This window comes from Hemicordylus capensis, chromosome 3 (assembly GCF_027244095.1).
Source record: "Hemicordylus capensis ecotype Gifberg chromosome 3, rHemCap1.1.pri, whole genome shotgun sequence".
NCBI lineage: Eukaryota > Metazoa > Chordata > Lepidosauria > Squamata > Cordylidae > Hemicordylus > Hemicordylus capensis.
This window is the reverse complement of record NC_069659.1, coordinates 349,154,532-349,174,321: the sequence shown is the minus strand read 5'-3', so window position 1 is coordinate 349,174,321 and position 19,790 is coordinate 349,154,532. Positions and strand designations below refer to the sequence as shown.

Sequence of the window (19,790 nt, the reverse complement as noted above, 5' to 3'; positions counted from 1 at the left end):
AGACCGAAGACTCCAGAGAAGGTCCTGGAAGCTTTTCAGCACCTTCTTGAAACACAACTTCTCTGGAAATAATTAACAATTATTTGGTCTGAATTTTGAACCCAGAAAGATGATGGATGATTAATTGGTCTGAAATTGTGAACACAAAGAGATGATGGATGGCATCTGCTGTGAGATGGGAAGTCCTGGCAGGAAGCCTGGGAAGCTGGCTTCCAGGAGCATCTTCCTGCATGGAATTCTCCAGGAACAAATCTCCACACTCTGCTTGGGCCACTTTCATTCAATCTTGGTGGCTCTAGATCAGGGATTCTCAACGTTGGGTCCCCAGATGTTATTGGACTTCATCTCCCATAATCGCCAGCCCCACTGGCTTTTGGTTGGGTATTATTGGAGTTGAAGTCCAGTAGCATCTGGGGACCCAACGTTGAGAATCCCTACTCTAGATCACACCCCTTTTGTGTGTTTGGGCAGACACAGGCCTGTGTCTTGGTCTCCTGGGGCTTCCTTCCCCTCCTCTGCTTTTCCACTTTCTGGTAAGGCCAGTTTAATGTTTAACTGCCCTGCCAGAGGCTCTGCAGACTTTCGCCCCGGCCTGCTCTTGGGTTGCTGCGACAGCACGGAAGCAAACTCTGGGCTTGTGGGCAGCCCTTGATCCATGTTCTCCTTAGGTAGTTGCTTCTGTGCCTCTATACGTTTGATGTATGATGTGTGTACACAGAGAGAAACAAGCCTTACCCACCCCAAATTAACTTGGCAATGCCTGCGAACTGGGCAAAGAGATGCCTTTCAAGAGGGGTGGCTTTCTTACATTTAGGAGGGCGAGAGCAACTCTTCCATCCAGCCTAGAATAGCATCTCTGCAATGGTTGTTGCTGGTGTCTCTCAGGGTGGGTGTGTGAAGATTGTAAGCCCTTTTGAGACCGGGAACCATCTTTCTTGTAGCTTTTGCTTTGAGACACGTTGTTGTTGTTGTTGTTGTTGTTAAGCGGTATGTAAATCTTCGGGGATCGAGACATCTAGTCTTGGGTGAGAAGTCTTGTCATTTCCCCTGGGAGATGGAGATATAAGGAATGGAGGGAGCGCTCTCTGTAGAAAGCTCAGAGAGGATCCCTGCTGTTTCTTTCCATCTCAAAAATAGTCGTGGAAATGAGACCTCTGGTGAGCAGATCTGCTATGTGCTGGGCGTCCTGCTTGCCAAAGGGCTGGCTGGGGGCAAACCATTGGTGAGCTGGCAAGTAGATTTGTAGACACCTGTAAATGTGGATGGTGAGACTCCCCCTACCCAGAACAGCCACTCTTGTACCCATTCTCTCTCCCCACCCCCCAACTGCACAGTTTGATGTTTCCCCCACAACTCTGTGGTGTTTGAGATGCCCGAGATTCTGGCCCTCCCCCTCCCTGCCCACACGGTGCTCACATGCTCACTGAGGACTGTTGCTATATTTAGTCTGGACGTGTCCCAGGCAGCTCCTGCAGCCTCGGAAATGTGAGCTGAGGCCTTGGTCCCATCCTAGTCCTGCATGTCACCATTCCTTTACTGCTGAAGAGGAAGCACCTTGTAGCCCCCTCCCCAAAACAAGGTAGGTGCTGTCAGCATCTCCCTCTTCCTGCCATGGCCTCCTCAATGAGGGGGCTGAGCTGCTGCTGGGCCTGCCCTTTCTGGCAGGGGTGGGAGTTGGGGGCCTGCAGCACAGAGGCTTGCCTCTTCAGGGCCACAAAACGGCTCCCGTGCCGAAGCCTGGAGTGGCAGGAAGCAGTTCCTGCTTGCTTCTCTCATGGAGCTTTGGTGTTTGGGGCATCTGAACCTGATGAACTTCCACCCGCTGCTCAGATCCTCAAGGCACAGACAGGTGCGCCCTTCCGGACACAGGCTCTGGCATCGTAACTTTCCATGATTGCAGGATGTCAAGGCGACCTGTGTCATGGCTGGCCTGCCACGCTTCTGCGTCGGGGGTGGTGTCGGTGTGAGAAGGTGCCGTGCTGCTCTCCCCAGCCCATAAAGTTTATTAGGCCAGATGACTCAGCACAGCCAGTCTGCTGCCTCCATGTGTTCGGAACAGGCTTGACCAGTCAGCACAGCTGTTCTTCTTTTCCGAGGTCTAAGGTCGGACACGTGCACATATACGCAGGAGATGAGAGGTGTCTGGAGCTTGTGCCATTGGGTGAAGGCAAATGAGGCGACCCACACAGTGCTTTCAGTGACTGGTTTCAGTCCAGAGCAGGTCTTTGAGTAGCTCCTGCTTATGTATTTCTGTGTGCAGTTGGTTGCTTGCTTGCTTGCATTCCTCCCTCCCTTGTTAAGACATCTCTGAGTAGCTAATGGTCCAGTTCAGATGACATCTTCGCATCCCATGCATTTGAAAAGGGGGCAGGCCAAGAGTGTTGTGACATCTTTGCAGGTGTCCCGATGCCCTTCCGGGGCGTCCTGTTATCGCATGGAGAGGGGGAATGCTCTGCAGCAATTCAGATGAACGGCCTCCCCCCACCCTGTGATTAAAAAAAGATGTGCGGGGGGGGTCTTCCGCAGGAGGCATCACAATGGGGAGACATTATAATCCCCAGCCACAATGGCCGTTGAAGCCCAACAGCATCTGGGGACCCAAGGTTGAGAACCTCTGTTCTGGGTTTCCAGTGGTGGCTGAGGCCCCCCCGCCTTGAGTCCAGCAGCCCAACAGCATTCAGTGTCCCTTGACTGTTCTGCCACTTCTGCTTATCTGGTCCTCTCTTTCAGAGTTCAGGAAGAACTCTGGCTGGTTGCATCTGGCTGAACTTGACTCTGAGGGCAGTCATCTCTACAGAAGATGGCTGCCTCATGTTCTTCTGAGGGAAACGGTGATTGCTCTAAAACTGGTTTCAGTTTGCAGTGAAACTGTCACTGGGACTTGAAACGAGCCGACCAAGCTGGTGATCTTCATGAGCACAGGGAAGGCTGGCAAATTATGTTTTGGCACAGGGAGTCCAGGTTCTCCTCTGCCCAGGTTGCCTGGCTGGGGCTGCAGGAGCACCTAGGAGAGGGTGAGGAATTTGAACAGAAGCCAGGCACTGTACCTCTCTTCCTCTACTACCTCTACTCTGGTTATTTATATACTGCTTTTCAACAAATGTTCTCAAAACGGTTTACATTGGAAAAATAAAAATGAAATAAGATGGGTCCCAGCAGGACTCACAATCTAAGAAAAGTAACGTAGACACCAGCAGTAACTCCTAGAAAAACATTGTGCTGGGATGGCTGTGCCTTCCTCATGGGATAGGGGCCAACACCTGCCTTCCCATCATTATGGCAAAACCGTGACCAAAGCTTAAACTTCATGGCTGCTTCCCCTGCAAGGGGGCCGGGAGCACTTTGTTCATGGCTGCACCTTGGGCTTAGCATCAGGTGGGTCTTGGTCCTTTCCTTTCCCTGAATAGGAATGTAGGTCAGACCCTTGGTCCATCTAGCTCAGTATTGCCTACTCTGGCTGGCAGTGGCTCTCCAGCATTTCAGGCAGGAGTCTCTCCCAGCCCTGCCAGGCGTTGAACCTGGGGCCTTCTGCATGCAAAGCAGATGTTCCACTACTGAGCTATGGCCCCATCCCCAAAGGTGTCACCTCTCATCCAGGCACTGACCACAACAAGACCTGCTGTGCTTCAGCAAGGTGGCTGAATCATGTGCCCTTCGGACCCAGGGCTAAAGCATTCCTTAGAATTATTCATCTAGGCGTGTGTCCACTTTGTCTCTTAAGGTGCTGAAGAGCTCTGACTTCTTGCAGCTACAAGCTTTCTCTTTGGGAGTTAGCTCCAAAGGTGGTGATTCTTATCACAGTTGCCTCAGTGTGCATTTCCGGAACTCCCTACCATGCCCTGGCTGTCTGTAGGTTTCGTTTCATGGAACCATAGACCTAAATCAGCTTGGCTTTGACGCCCCATAGGCAGGACTGGGGCGGGGCAGTGAATGTGGGCAGAGAGATAAGGTCATGAGAATTGGAGGGCAGCTGTGGGAGGAGATGTCTGGAACTGGTGCCCGCTCTTGGGCTGGTTTCCCGCTTGCTTTGTTTTATTTGTGTGGAGAGAGAGAGAGAGTTGAAGTCTCTCTGCCCATGCAGCTGCTTCAGAAAGGAGTTTGGAGGGGTGGGGTGTGTGTGGGGCAGAGCTTTGAAGGTGGCCCAGTGGCCTCCCAGGAACTGTCTTTCCAGACCATAGTATTCCTGGCCTCCTTCCGTGCCTCCAGGCATATGAAGCTGCTGGTTTGACAAGCTGCAATTGGAGCAGCCCTGCTTTGATCCAAGCTGGAGCAGGGTGGGGCAGCCTCAAAACAGGGGTGCCCCCCCCGGGTGGGGAAGTGGGGTGGCCCAGGGATGCTCGCTATCATGGGGAAAGAATGCAGTGATGGTGCTTGCTGAACTGGTTGGTCAGGTGTTTGGCATTTCTGGCTGGGGCTAGAGGCGAAGGTGCCACCCTCTGGCCTCCTGCCTCTGTTGGGAGCTGGTGCTCCACCAGCTTGAGATGCCCTCTGTGAATATGTGAGTGGAGCGGGGCTTGGAGGGCAAATGTGGATTGTCTCATGGTAGCCAAGGGGACATTTTGGCCACTGAACAAGGTACCTGACAGGGTTGTTGGATGGCTCTCCACTGTGACATATTCCTTAAACGTGTGAGATTCTACAGTCCTCCTTCATGGTCTCTGTAAAGTCCAACCTATACAGTGACTGTTTCTGGTGTCTATCTTCTGTTTCTTTTTGGATTGTGAGCCCTTTGGGGACAGGGATCCATCTTTATTTATTATTTATTATTTCTCTATGTAAACCACTTTGGAAACTTTTGTTGAAAAGCAGTATATAAATATTTGTTGTAGTCGTCGTCGTCTGTGCTTGCGTAGAACAGACGTTGGAACATTCTAGAGCGAGCGGATCCCATGTGATTTACCTCTTGGGGTTCTGGGACCGCAGCGCTGTAACCACCACCTTCTTTTTCTTCCTCAGCTGGTGCATATTACCCTGCCCAGAGTGTGCAACAGTTCCCCACTGCCCAGGTTATGATGAACCAGCAACCACCAATCCCGCCAAAGCGAGAGCGCAAGACGGTAAGTCAGAAGTTGGGGGCGGTTCAGGGACAGGAAGTTAAAAGTCCCATCATGTGAAGCCTGCTTGTTTTTCTGGTTGGTTTGCTCACGCCCAGCAAAATGTAAGCGGGAACACTTTGTCCACTGCTATATTTTTCCACGGAAAAATGTTCCATTTTTAAAAACGCGCTTTTTCATAAAATTAACAGGTAGTGTAATGAATGGATACAATACCAGTTAAATTAGGTGTTCTTAAAAGTTGTAATTAACTTTTCAGGTGACTCTCCCTGGAATGATGAGCACATATAATGCATATTAGTCTAGAGCACTTGGGACGCTCTAAAAGGTTTTATTGCCATCATCTGTTTCTGAAATGTAAACACAGTATCTTAAAATATATACAAACTTTGCAGTAAAAATAGCTTCCCAGTAAAGCTTTGAATTTGACTATAACTTTTAAACCAGCTTAAGATCACAGTTCTGTGCACAGTTACTTGAGAGTAAGCCTAATTTAATTCAATGTGATTTATTACGGAATAGGCATGCAGAAGATGGTGTTCTAATGTGCACTCCTATGTAGGTCTACTCAGAAGTATGTCCTGTTGAATTTGGCGGGGGTTACTCATAGGTACAAATAGGTTTAGGACTGCAGCTTTCAGGTGTGCTTTTCAGTTCACCTTAAAAAAAGATTTTCACAGCATATAAAACTAATGTGGTACAGGTGGACCTCCTTACTCGTGGATTCGTTATCTGAAGTTTCACATATCCACAGTTGGGGGGAAATGACACCCAACCCCGGCATATACAAAAACAAAGCAAAACATGTTGAGTTTGTGTGTGTATGGGTCAGGGGTGGCCATAAATGACTGTGGAGGTCATTTCTGGCCACCATTTTAGGACCCGGAGCCACAAAATGGCTCCCGTTTAAAAAAGAGAGGGGTGCGATTTCTGACCATTAGGGGGCACAGCACGACTGAGGGAGAGCAGCAGAGACAGGTAAGGCGCCCCCCCCCCGCCTTGCGTGAGAACCGGCTGGTTTTCTGGCATTTCCAGCTGAAAATGGCTGACCGGGAACGTAACCCGCGCGATCCCATAGGGATCAATGTTTCCTTATGCACGGTTTCCATATCCACGGTACAGCTGTGGGACGGAACCGCTGTTCAGGTCTGCCTGTATACTACACTTTAGTTTTAAAATAGTTGTATATATTCAAACATGCTAGATTGGATCTTAGTCAATTTCAAGGATTGGAAAAACATCCAGATAACCCACACCCTGGCTCATACATCTCTCTCTCCCACCCCCCCACCCCCCCCACCCCGGCCTTTCTTGGCAGTGGCTCCTCTTTCCTGTCTCTCTGTGAGGCTGGGGAAAACCCTCAGCACTGTGGTTGCTCAGGAACCTAGGGATTGGCTGGCTGGCATCTAAACACCCCCCACCCCGTGTTCATGATTCAGGAAAAGTGACTCAGAGGTGGGTGTGGATGGGGAACACACATGTGAGTTCAGAGCATGTTGCGATCCTGTTCATATTTATCCAGAAGTAAGTCCTGTGCGTTTCAAGAAGGGTTATTCCAGAGTATGTGTGCATAAGGTTGAGTCAAAGTTGTGGGACAGGCAGGGGGGATGTAGGAATTGCCCCAGGACTAGGATCAGCTCATTGGGGGCAGCCTCTGGTATTGTAAAGATTGGCACCATGCTTCTAATGAGAGGGTGCTGGAGTTCAGCTGCTGCCGTTAAGTTTCTGGCAACTCCACTTAGAAGGATCTTAGGTAGCAGGAGATGGGCAATAGCTTGAGACCCCGGGGAACCACTTTGAGTTGGAGTACTGCGCAGTGGGGAAATGGCTTGACTAGCAAGCCAGAGGTTGCCGGTTCGAATCCCCGCTAGTTTGTTTCCCAGACCATGGGAAACACCTATATTGGGCAGCAGCGATATAGGAAGATGCTGAAAGGCATCATCTCATACTGAGTAGTGATGTGCACGGACCGGTCCGGAGGCCATTCTACAGGCCTCCGGACCGGTCCGGACATGGGTGGTTTGAGCAGACGGGTGGGGGTTCCTTTAAGGGTGGGGGGAGGGTGTACTTATCCCTCCCGCCGTTTCTCCCCCCATCTGCGCGCCTCTTTTAGTTAGCAATTGGGGTGGCAGGATACCTCCCTGACGCCCCTTCCTCCTCTCAGCTGCAAAAGGCTTCAGGAAGCCTTTTGCGCGTGTGCACGTTTTGCGTGCGTGGCTGTTGTGGAGACATGACGCGCGCACATGCAAAAGGCTTCCTGAAGCCTTTTGCAGCCGAGAGGGGGCTTGCCCAATTGCTAACGAAAAGAGTCGGGGGCGGGCGGGGGGGTAAGTACACCCTCCCCCTGCCCTTAAAGGAACCCCTACCCCAGTGCTGGTCTGCAGCTCTGCGGTTCCGTGCACATCTCTAATACTGTGTGGGAGATGGCCATGGTAAACCCCTCCTGTATTCTGCCAAAGAAAACCACAGGGCTCTGTGGTCGCCAGGAGTCAACACTGACTCGATGGCACAACTTTACCTTTACTGGGCTAGATAAGACCACTGGTCTGACTCTGAGCACGTCACGTTCATACATAGGCCTGCCAGGAAGCCATGGCACATGTGAACATCATGCTCCTTAATCCGGAATGTGAGGGGGTTGGCTGTGGTGGCTTAATGATAGGGCATTCTGCACATGCTCAGGCACTTGGTTGTTTCACATCTTTAGAGGCTTTGCTCCAGGTGTTGGCAGCAGGCTCCAGGCCCTGGCACAAATGAATTCCAGGTTGTTGCCCTGTTTCCTGGCCCACATGAGATTACCTTGAGCAGAGGCAGGGAAACTCCTTTGACAGCTCTCTTGTCTCCCTCAGAGGGGAGGCTCAGCTGACACCTTCCAATGCATTGCACTGGAGAGGCCTAGCTAGCTCCAGCCCCCGCTTCTGTGTAACGATTGGAATATGCCTTTGTTTGGAGAACTGGCTTATTCTGCTCTCTGTTCTAGAGCACTTGACAATTTTAGCTCTTAACAAGGTCTCTGTTCTCTTACTTTCTCTGTTTATATGCCTCTTGTGGTTCACAACTTGCTTAAAAACAAAAGCCAATTATAAATGCACTTTAAAACACAATGAAATCAGCATTCAGGGAGCTCCAGCCTCAGATAGGCCCAAAAGCCCAGCAGGAGAGCCTCGCCGGAAGGTAAGAAGAAATGATGCGTTCCAAAGCTTGGGTGTGCCTAGCGAAATAGCCTAGAATGTGAAGGGAGAAGTGTCCGTCTCCCTTTAAAAAGAAAAAAAAAAGGGGGGGGGGGCTACCTGCTAGAAGAACAGAGTTGCTCCTGTTGCCTTCAAAAGAGTTCAGCTGTGGATTTGGCAGGGCAGGAGAACAGGGCCCCACCTCTGTGCGTATTTGTGCAATTGCTGGCTGGGAAGAGTGTGGCAATTTGGGTCAGAGTTCAGCAAGGAGCAGGAGCCTGGAATGTGGCTCAGTGCGGAATCCAGCCCTGGGACAGGTTGGAGTTGCACGCAGGCAGGGGCCGTGTGTCCGTAGGTGCTCGGTGGCTTGTTCATCTTACCATCACTGTTATGGCATGAGAGCGGCTTACGTCCGAGCCAGTTCCTCACTGCACTGGTAGCGTGTCTGAAGATGAACCAGGTGAGAGAACTGAACAACGGGACTCCTTTACCTGAGCTCCAGGATTTCTTTTGAGGGTGCTTATACTGGTGTGAACCTTCTGCTATACTTCTGGATCTCTTTTTTTGCTATGCAGCAAGGGTGGCTAACCTGAGGCTCTGTAGATGGGGTTGAACATCAAATCCTGCCACTTCCAACTGCAGTCCATTGCAGCTGGGGGTGATGGGAGCTGTAGTCCAACAACAGCTGGAGAACTTCAGGTTGTTCACCTCTGATTTCAAAGCTAGGTGGCAGGGCTGAAGGGCGGGGCTTTCTTGGTAATGGCACCCTCATTGTGGATCTCCTTCCCCAGTAAAACCTGTTTTGCTGGCTCAACCTTTTCTTTCTAAAGAATGTAGAGGACTGTTCTGTCCTGTCCATTGTGTGTGTTTTGTTGATTTCTCAGCTGTTGAAAATTGTGCTGCTTCTACTGGTTCTAGGCTATTTTATCAAATGTTGCTAGTAGTTTTGGTGGGTTTTTTAAAAAGAACAATTTGCTGTTGTTTATAACATTGGATTTGTTTTGTTTTGTTATGTTACAAACTTGCCCTAGTGGAATAGGAATTGATAGAGTAATAAAATGAAACTTGATGAGTGGGTCTAGGACTGTGCAGAAGTGACACTCTTGTTGCCAGCAGTAGAATATGAATCACTATATCACAGTTGTTTACGTGGTTAGAGACCCAGAGTTTCTCTTCACAGCAAGATCAGGAGTGGGGCTTGACTGCCACCTTCCTTGTGCTGCTCTGCATAAAACATAATGTCTGAGCAGGAGGATACTGAGAGTGCACATTTAAATAAGTGCAGAATCTCCTTTTTCAGGAATTGCATTCTATGTGCCAGAGGACAGAGTGGGAGTGTGGCTAGAGGACGGGGTGAATTGATTTAAATAACCATGGAGAAAGACTCAATTTAAATGGTTGATTTCAATCCGCTTTCCCACTGATGCTTCTTCATATTTCTTAAATGATGGTGCAAATCTGGTCACCAAAACATGTTAATTCATAACTCAGTAGAGCATTTACAATATCTAGGAGGGTATACTTCATGTAATTTTTGACATAATTTTGATTTGCCAATTTAGGGAATAGTACATAAGGATGTTGTAGAACGATTCGCGGTTGGAACAGGTGTTCCCTCTAACAGGGATTCCCAGATGTTGACTACAACTCCCAGAATCCCCAAGCAAAAGCCATTGCAGCTGGAGATTCTGGGAGTTGTAGTCAACAACATCTGGAAATCCCTGTTAGAGGGAACACTGGTTGGAATGTTCCAAGCTTAGAACAAAATGCCCTTCAGATGAAGTGCCTGTTCTGAGTTTGGGACGGAACAACCGAGCACCATTTTGGCGCTCTTCTGGCCACTGTGCATGCATGGCGGCCATTTGCATGGTCAGCACCACCACAAAGTTGGCTGCATTGTATGCGCTCAGTGGCCAGAAGAGTGCCATTTTGGATTCAAAAATGGTGCTCTGACAACCAGCTTGACCTGGTTTTTACAACGGCAAAATGGTCCATGGATCTTGTGTTCTGTTCCGAGCCCAGAACGGAATGCAGGATCTGTTTCATGCACATCTCTAGTACAGCATAACATAGTTTTTAATGTAAAAGATACCTTTCTCATTACCTGAGTCAAGCTGCCCTGGATCTCATTGTTGCAGTGCTTACAGTTGACACATTTCCTTTTTACCAAGAGAAGATAGGACAGCTTTTTGGTGGCAAAATGTGGGGCCGTATAGGAAGCTGTGTACTGAATAATGCCTTCCCTTTTCTCTCCCACTGTGTTTCTACTTGGTCTCCTCTCCTATACTGTGTCTGTTTTAGCCCTTCTGCCTTTGCCCAGCCCCACCACAAACTGCTGCCTTACTAGCCAACCTGCGTCTTTGCACATGAGAAATTGGCTTAGAAAGAGAGTGCTGGGCACTACTGGGCAGGTTAGAACCATTCTAATGAGATGAAATGGAAATGAGTGCCCATGTTGTATTGGTAGGCAACTCAGTGCGTGCAATATAGAGTCATTAGTTCATTTTTTGGAAGGTGTAGCATGTTTGGGATGAGATTTAACGTTAGCCATGTTACCTTTAGTATTTTATTTACATTTTTAAAAATCCAACTTAAATTTAAAAAGTCAACTTCTTTTTTAAAAAACAACAACAACACACATCTATTTTTATCCACCCTGCTAGGAAGCACATGATCCCAAGACCTACTTTGGATTCAGGATGGATAAAAATAAATGGGTTTAAAATCATCATCATCATCATCATCATCATCAAAAAAGTAGAGGATTTTTTAAAATGTAAATTGGGATTTTTTTGCTTTAAGATTTTTTTATTTAAATAAGATTTTTTAAAATAAAATGCTTTTTGAGGAAAAACTATTTAAAGATAATTTTCTATTTAAAATACATTATAATCCAAAGGTTATTAATCATAAGGATTAGTTTTTAATTATGTAGCATGAGGCTGTATATATGCAATGTTTAAATTTTTTGGTAAATGAATTCCATTAATCCATTCACAATGTCATGCTCTTCCAGAGGTTTCTGTAAGATTATTTTGGGCAATTTTTCTATCTAGAAGAGGACCAAAAATGAAACCTTCAACTGGTTGTAAATATTAAGATAATACCAGCAAGAATGAGTCTTTATGTAAGGGGAAAAAAAAGATTTAAATCTAGTCTTACTAATGATTTAAATAAAATCCACCCTGTTTAGATTTCATTGTCTTTTTGCTACCGGCTAGAGTAATTATGTTTAATGGGGGAAAGTGATTGTACTAGAGGATTTCATCAGTCAGTTTGAATAGGGGTGTGTGTGTGAGTGTGTGTGTGAGAGAGAGACAGACAGACTAGTTATGGTCATGTGTCCACATGTTTGAGACTAGTTGTGACTGGCCACATGATTGTGATTCAGGTTTGCCTGCTATTGATGGGAGAACAGGGGTGTGTGTGTCACACTTATAAAACTCTAAATAAAATGGACACACACACCCCTTAAGCTTTTGACTCAATGACAAATGAAGATATTAAAAGGATGGGTCCCTTTCCCCCATTTTCTCTAGATATATTTATCTCTAGAAAGTGGATTGTTGCCTTTATATGCCGTTTGGAAATGGCATTTATTTCAAACAGATTATTCTAGAAGAGGAAGTTTGATTTAGGCCATTGTGAGGCTGTGGCCCTATGCTTGCTACAAGCAGTTGTGTTGTTGTGTGTTGACTTATAGCAAAGACTGTATTGGCGCCCATTTGCAGGCTGCCGGCAGGAACTTGCTGAGTCATGGTGTTGAGCGAGACTCTACATTCTGCTGCTGCAGTAGCTCTGCGCAGAAGCAGATGCAGAGGTGATAAATCTTTCCTGATAAGTGTAAATAACTGCGTGTACTTCTGTGAATAGCATAATGTTGAAGAAGCACGCACATGGAGAACGCACTGGGGGTATGATCACTCAAGTAGAGCCCTTGTGTGGGCAGTTACCAGTCGGAAACCCTTCATAATTTTGGAAATGGCTCATTATAGGGCCTTGGCTTGCTGTTTTCTTCGCAAAGTGGCATGTGTAAACATATGGGGCTAGCTTATGCCAAGTTGGACCACTGGCCATCTGGACCAACAGACCATGTGAATTGTGAGGTGGTTCAAAATTAAAAGGGCTTTCTTGGTTGCAGGGTTAGACAATCTTGATCCTCCAGCTGTTGCTGAACTATAGCTCCAGTTATCCCCAGCCACACTTTATTGTGATTGGGGCTGATGGGAGTTGTAGTTCAACAACAGCTGGAGATCCAAGATCCACCCCTGCTCAATAGCGCTTCCCACCTTTTGGAACTTCTTGCCTAGTGAGACCGGGCAACCCCAGTGCAACCTGGCTGTTCTCTCTTTTTCATCAAGCTCTTCATTATTCAAAGAATTAAACCTGCTTCTCTTGTTTGTTTAGTTCTACCATGAATGATGTTTTGCTTTTATCTTTGTTATGTTTATATGGGTTTTCATTGTTTTAATCTCCAATATAGTTAGCTGCCTTGAGCATCACTCGAATGGCAAGGCAGGATATGGGGTTGTCCCTCAGTGGAAGAGCAACTGCTTTGCATGCAGAAGGTCCCAGGCTTAGTCCTTGGCAGCATCTCCAGGTAGGGCTGGGAGAGACTCCTGCCTGGAACCTAGGACAGTTGCTGCCATTCAGTGCAGACAATCCTGAGTTGGATGGACCAGTGGTCTGACTCTGTATAAGGCAGCTTCTGATATTCCCTTGAACCTGCAAAATAAGTCTGGTTCCACCGTTGCGTACCACAATAAATGGCAGACTGGCTAGTAGAAGCACATCATAAGAGGGAGCTGTGATGAGTTGAGATCTTCCAACCTAGTAGAACTGATGAGACAGGCAAATGGAAGTGCTTCACACATGGTGCATAATTTACTTGGGGAACTCACTGCCACAAAATGTGGTAAGCTACTCCAGTTTACATAGCTTTTTAAAGGGATTAGACCAGAGGTTCTCAACCTTGGGTCCCGAGATGTGGGACTGCAACTCCCATCAGTCGCTGTGGCTGAGGATGATGGGAGTTGTGGTCCAACAGCATATAAGGACCCAGGTTGGAGAAATTCTGGATTATATCCTTTCCTAGAGGATGGTTCTATTACTGATAGCCGTGATTACAAAATGAATCCTCTCTATACAGAGGTCACGTACTCCTGAGTGCCAAATGCTGGAGATGAAACAAACAAGGGAAGGCTCTCATGTTCATAGCCTGCTTGTGCACTGCACGAGCCTCTGGCAAGCTCCTAGGCTAAACAGACTTTGTTCTAATCCAGCAAGGCAGTTTGTATGTTCCTATATCTCCCAGTGTTTAGGGATGTGGCTCTCCCCATCAGAGAAGCTAAACTGTTTTGTAGAGGTGACGGGTTCTTGACTAGCCTGGGGGATCCAAGCTTGCATCCCCAAATGTTGGACTGCAAATCCCATTATGGGAGTTGCTGTCAAACAGCATCTGGGACCCAAGTTTGGGGAACCTCTGAGCTAGCATTTTAGTAGCTGAGGGTTTAGGACAGTGGTAGGCAAATATGGCCCTCCAGCTAATGTTGAACAACAACTTCCTTCATTCCCAGCCACAGTAAGTTGTGGCTAGGAATGATGGGAGTTGTAGTTCAGCAACAGCTGGAGGGCCAAGTTAGCCCACCCCTGGTTTAGGAGGTACCGGCGATCTTTTTTATTTAACCTTGTATTTGGATCTCAATGGTAGCCATTTTGTTAAAACAAAATGTGAATTTAAAAAACAAACAAACTGCCTTAGGCCAGTTGACTGTGAAGATGGCGTCACCAAGAGAGGTTTGGATTCTTGAGCCATAGCCTGTCCTACCCAAATGAAGGACTCTTGGCATGAGATGGGGTGCAGTTCCCAAGGGCTGGGAGGAACGTGTTTGGCAGGAGCCTTGCTAACCTCATCAAAAGGACTTTAAACTGCATCCTGTGGGGGAGGAAGATAAAAGGCCAGAACAGAGTATAAAGCCAAGTACCAGAGACAAGAAAACATGTGGCAAAGGTGGAAGCTGAATGGGGGAGGGGGAGTGGCGAAATTCACAAGAAAGTACAGCACAGAATCCAGTAGGCAGTGATACCCACGGTCTTCAGTATTTGTTCACAAGGGCACAGTGTATGGGGAAACAAATAGTAAGAATTTGAAGTCCTGTCTTTGGAAGATAAATGGAATCAGATTGGTATCCCTGAAACCCGGGATGATTCAATTGGAATACAGTAAATGCAATTCCTCCTCCCTGCAGAAAGGGAGGAGGAATTGCATTTTATGTAAAGATTATATACACCTGCACAGAAATCCGTGAACATGGCGGCCCTACCAAAAGGGTCTGGGTAGGAATAACAAGTTGTTCTAGTAAGAACTAATAGGCCTACTTTCCTTTCACTGTCTCTACATCTGGACTAAATTTGGTGCAAATCGAGGCCCACAAGTTAGATCTCTTGCACCTCAAATGTTCATGTGTCCACTGTCTTGGATCGGAGTGGATGTCATCATTACAAACTGCACCATTGAGGTGTCCCTGTGTGTCACCCACTACAGCTGTTCCAAATTTGCTTCAAATCGGTTAGACAGTCCTCAAGTTCGCCCACTTGCACCTCAAATGTTCACGTGTCCACATTCTTGGATTGGAGTAGATGACATCACAAACTTACACACAATTCAAATCTTGAATTGGGGGTGGGTGACATCATCACAGTCTTCGCCATTGAAGTGTCCATATGTGTCCTTATAGCTATAGCAAATTTGATTCAAACCAGTTAAGCGGTTCACAAGTTAGCTCAGTTCATTCATTCATTCGATTTCTATACTGCCCTTCCAAAAATGGCTCAGAGCAGTTTACACGGAGAAATAACAAACAAATAAGATGGATGCGCCTCAGATGTTTATGGTTCTGCCATCTTGAATCAGGGTGGATGACATGATCACAAACTACACCACTGAGATGTCCCTGTGTGTCACTCACTACAACTGTACCTAATTTGGTTCATATTAGACAGTCCACAAGTTAGCCCTCTTGTGCCTCAGATGTTCACACATCACAAACTACGCCATTGAGGTGTCCCTCTGTGTCGCGGCAGAAAATTTGGGTCAAATCGGTTAGGTGGTTCACAACTTAGCCCATTTGCGCCTCAAAAGTTTACGTGCCTGCCATCTTGACTTGCATGACACCATCACACAATGCTCCTAAGTGTTCCTACAGCTGTAGCAAATTTGGTTCAAATCAGTTAGGTGGTTCACAACTTAGCCCACTTGTGCCTCAAAAGTTTACGTGTCCGCCATCTTAGATCGGGGTGAATGACATCATCACAAACTGTGCCGTTCAGGTGTCCCCTACAGCTGTACTTGATTTGGTTCATATTGGTCCAGGTGTTGCGAAGTTGATAGGGACACACCCACCCACCCATGTGAACTCATAAGCGAAATCATAATTTAGAAGTAGGCTAAAAATAGAGAGAAAAGTGTTACCATTGGGGGAATTGGCTAAGTAGAAGACATGGGCAATGCTTTTCTAACCCAAATTACTGCTATGACTTGACTGGTTTGATAATGAAGGACTTCAGCTATCCTGATATCTGCTGGAAGTCTGAATGTCAGAGGACCAATACATTTTTGACTTCCCTTGCTGATAACTTCCCTTTTCAGAATGAGGAAGAAGGAACTAGTGGGCTCAACTACCCTGAACTTAATCCTTACCAATAGGGAAGAACTGGTTGATAAAGTGAAAGTGGGGGGAATCCTGGGAGAAAGTGACAATGCCATCTTGAAATTCATGGTATTGGGAAGGGAAAATTGAAGTCTGAGGGGTATCCTGGATTTCAGGAAAGCTGATTTTAATGAGCTCAGAGAAAAATCGAGTAGGATCCCATGGCAAAAAGTTCTAAAGGAGAAAATAGTCGAAACGGGATGGGCTTTCCAAAAAGTGACACACTGAAGGCATAACTGCAGGCAATTCACTGGAGAAACATCTCAAGAAACTAGTGTGGACAGAGAGGTCTCTGAACAGCTGAGAAGCAAAAAGAACATTTATAGAAAATGGAAAGAAGAGCAAATAACCGAGTGCCCCGGATGTGTTAGGATCGTGTCAGGAAGACTCAGGCTGAGAATGAGCTGAAGCTTGCAAGGGATTAATGTCAAAAACAAGAAAAAGGGTTTTGTTTTGAAATAGGTCCCAAACAAGAGGAAGGTCAAGGAAGTGGTAGGTCTGCTGCTTTGGGAAGATGGAGAAATGGAAACTGGTGATGGGGAGAAGGCAGAGCTGCTAAACACCCGTTTTTCATGCGTCTTCTCCCACAAGAGAGATGTGGCCCAACCTTGCAACAGTTGTACTAAACAGATATATAAGGGGATTATGGCTCAAGATGCGTAAAGACATGGTAAAAGAATACCTTGCTACCTTAAACGAATTTGTCTCCAGGGGCAGATGAATTGCACCGCGGGGTACTGAAGGAGCTTGCAGAGTGATCTCAGAGTCACGATCTGTAGTCTTTTGGAACTACTGCAGAATAGGTGAGGTACTGGAAGACTGGAGATGAGGAAGTGTTGTCCCTGTCTTCAAATAAGGAAAAGGAGGATTTGAGGAACTAGACAGGTCAGCTTGACATGCATCTCTCACATGATCCTAGGAGAGATTATTAAGAGGGTGCTCTGTGAGCACTTAGAAAAGAATGTGGTGATTACTAGGAGCCAGCATGATTTTGTCAAGATCAAAACATGCCAGATTAATCTTATTTCGTTTTTTTGATAGATAATGGGAATGCTGTGTATATAGTGCATCTTGATTTTAGCAAGGCATTTGGCAATTTCCCACAATATCCTTGACAAGATGGTAAAAGGTGGGCTAGATTATACTACGGTTGGGTAGATTTACAACTGGTTGAACAGCTGCACCCAACAGGTGCTCACTAATGCCTCCATGTGGAGAGAAGTATCGAGTGGAGTATTGCGTGACTCTGTCTTGGGCTCTGTACTGTTCAGTATTCTAGGAGGAGAGAAAAGCGGCGTGCTTGTCAGATTTACTGATGACAAGAAACTTGGGGGGAATTCTTTGCCATGGGGTATGGTGGTGGCCACTAGCTTGGATGGCTTTAAAAGGGGCTTATACAAATCCATGGGTCACCTTAAGTGGTGCAGCGGGGAAATGCTTGACTAACAAGCAGAAGGCTGTCAGTTCGAATCCCCGCTGGTACTATATCAGGCAGCAGCTATATAGGAAGATGATGAAAGGCATCATCTCATACTGCGCGGGAGGAGGCAATGGTCAACCCCACCTGTATTCTGCCAAAGAAAACCACAGGGGTCTGTGGGCTCCAGGACTTGACGGCACACTTTCACTTTACAAATCCATGGAGGAGAGGTCTATCAGTGGCTACTAGTCTGGTGGCTATGGGCCACCTCCAGCCTCAGAGGCACAAAGCCTCTCAATACCAGTGGCAGGGGAGCAACAACAAGAGAGAGGGCATGGCCCCCTCACCTCTTGCCTTTGGGCACCCCAGAGGCATCTGGTGGGCCACTGTGTGAAACAGGATGTTGGACTAGATAGGCCTTGGCCTGATCCAGCAGGGCTGTTCTTACGAATAGCTAACATCTAAGACAGAAACAAGTTTCAATTTGATCCAGAAAAGCTAGAATGTTGGGTCAAGCCAGCAAAATGAAGTTCAACAACTGTATATTGTCCTACACTTGAGTAAGAAAACTCAGCTGCACAAATGTGAGAGACCTGACTTGGCAACTGTATGTGTGAAAAGATCAAGGGATTTTCAAGGACAGCGTGTAAACATGAGCGAGTGATGGGACAATAACATAAAACCAGTTAAAAACATATACAAAAACTTAAAAACAATTTAATAATTTAAAAATAAGCAGAAATTAAAACTCAAAAATATTAGGAAGCTGAGAAAGCTTGGACGAAAAGATGGGTTTTCAGGTGTGTTTTGACAATTTCCAGAGATGGGGACGATCGTATCTCAGCAGGGAGCGTATTCCACAATCTCGGGGCAGCGACCGAGAAGGCCCGTCTCTGTGTATCCACCAAACAAGTTGGCGGTAACTGGAGACGGACCTCCTCAGATGACCTCTGAGGTCATCTGAAGGAGGTGTGGACTTGTCCTCTGTTGTTCCTGCGGACGAAACTAGAACCAATGGATTGCAATTATGTTGGACATTGCAACAACCTGCCTCATGCTGTGGTGGACTCATCTAGAGAGCTTGGATGGCCATCTATGAGAGATGCTATAGCAGTTTCCCCCTCTAAATAGGGTTGAACTAGAGGACCTCCAAGATCCCTTCCAACTCTAACATTCTATGGTTCAAATGCTACATGATATTACATAGGAAGCTGCCTTATACAGAGTCAGGCCCTTGGTCCATCTAGCTCAGTATTGACTACATAGAATGGCAGAGGTTTCTCCAAGGTTGCAAGCAGGAGTCTCTTAGCCATACCTGGAGATGCTGCCGGGGAGGGCACTTGGAACCTTCTGCATGCAAGCACCCAGAGCGGCCCCATCCCCTAAGGGGAATATCTTGCAGTGCTTAGACGTGTAGTCTCCCATTCAAATGCAAACCAGGGTGAAGCCTGCTCAGCAAAGGGGAGAACTCATGCTTACTACCAGAAGACCAGCGGTTACCTCTTCCCCCCCCCCACCTTCTACCCCAGTCTCTGTGCTTCCGGGCCCAGCCGCCTCTCCTCCCCACCGCCACTTCTCTCCCCCCCCCCCCGCTTTCTCCCCCCCTCCCCTGGGCCTTGCCTCCATGTCTGGGTCAGGCCTGCTACCACCTCTGGCCTCCACAGCCAGGCCCGCCACCGCCACAGCAACCAATCCTCCTGGGTGCGCCTCAGCCAATCAGGCGCGTCCGCCGCCCAGCCAGTCAGCTGGGTGCTGGGACGCACATTCCAAGGCACACCTAGGAGAATTATATATATAGATAAAGGAACAGGTATGAAGTATCTCATTCTGCTTAAGTGATCTTGAGCACATGGGGGGGGGCACAAGGGTGATGCCATTAACCTTGGGCTCTGCGCCCGTAGCTGTGTAGTGGAGAGAGAACTGCTGCATTTGTGATGCAAATGAGTGCGCCTTCACACGGCTGTAGCAGAACCCCAAGTTGCGCAGGGCAGCTGCCATGCTTGTCTTCAGTACCCTGGGATCCCTGCCCTCCTTTGGAACTCTAGCAGAGGGGGAGGCTCACCAGGTCACTTTGCACTCCTCTCTTGCTTGGTGGAAAACTGTGCATTAGATTGTGAAAAGGGATGATTGATGCAGCATTATCACTGTGCTTGGTGCTCTACATAGCAGCATTCCCTCTTAATTTTTTCCATCTATGCAAAGAATGAGTTTTGTTCTGGGTGGCAATATAAGGCAGTGTGTGCACTTTTGCATTCAGAGTGGGGCTTTCCTGATTCAACCTGAGCAGGAACATAGGAAGCTGCCATATACTGTACCAGTTGCAGGGTAGTGACAGCAGGAGAGAGCGCATGCCCTCAACTCCTGCCTGTGGCTTCCAGCGGCATCTGGTGGGCCAGTGTGGGAAACAGGATGCTGGACTAGATGGGCCTCCTTGGGC

General features: G+C 47.4%; 1 protein-coding gene across 18 annotated transcripts in view; it reads left to right on the top strand.

Annotated features, from left to right (window-relative positions):
* EIF4G1 (eukaryotic translation initiation factor 4 gamma 1) overlaps nt 1-19,790 on the top strand; it is a 104,778-nt gene that overhangs the window by 42,176 nt on the left and 42,812 nt on the right. For all 18 annotated transcript variants that reach the window (XM_053306676.1, XM_053306679.1, XM_053306678.1 and 15 more), the window contains one exon: nt 4,957-5,057. In XM_053306676.1, coding sequence (XP_053162651.1) covers nt 4,957-5,057 — 101 coding nt within the window. The remainder of the gene's footprint in view (nt 1-4,956; nt 5,058-19,790) is intronic.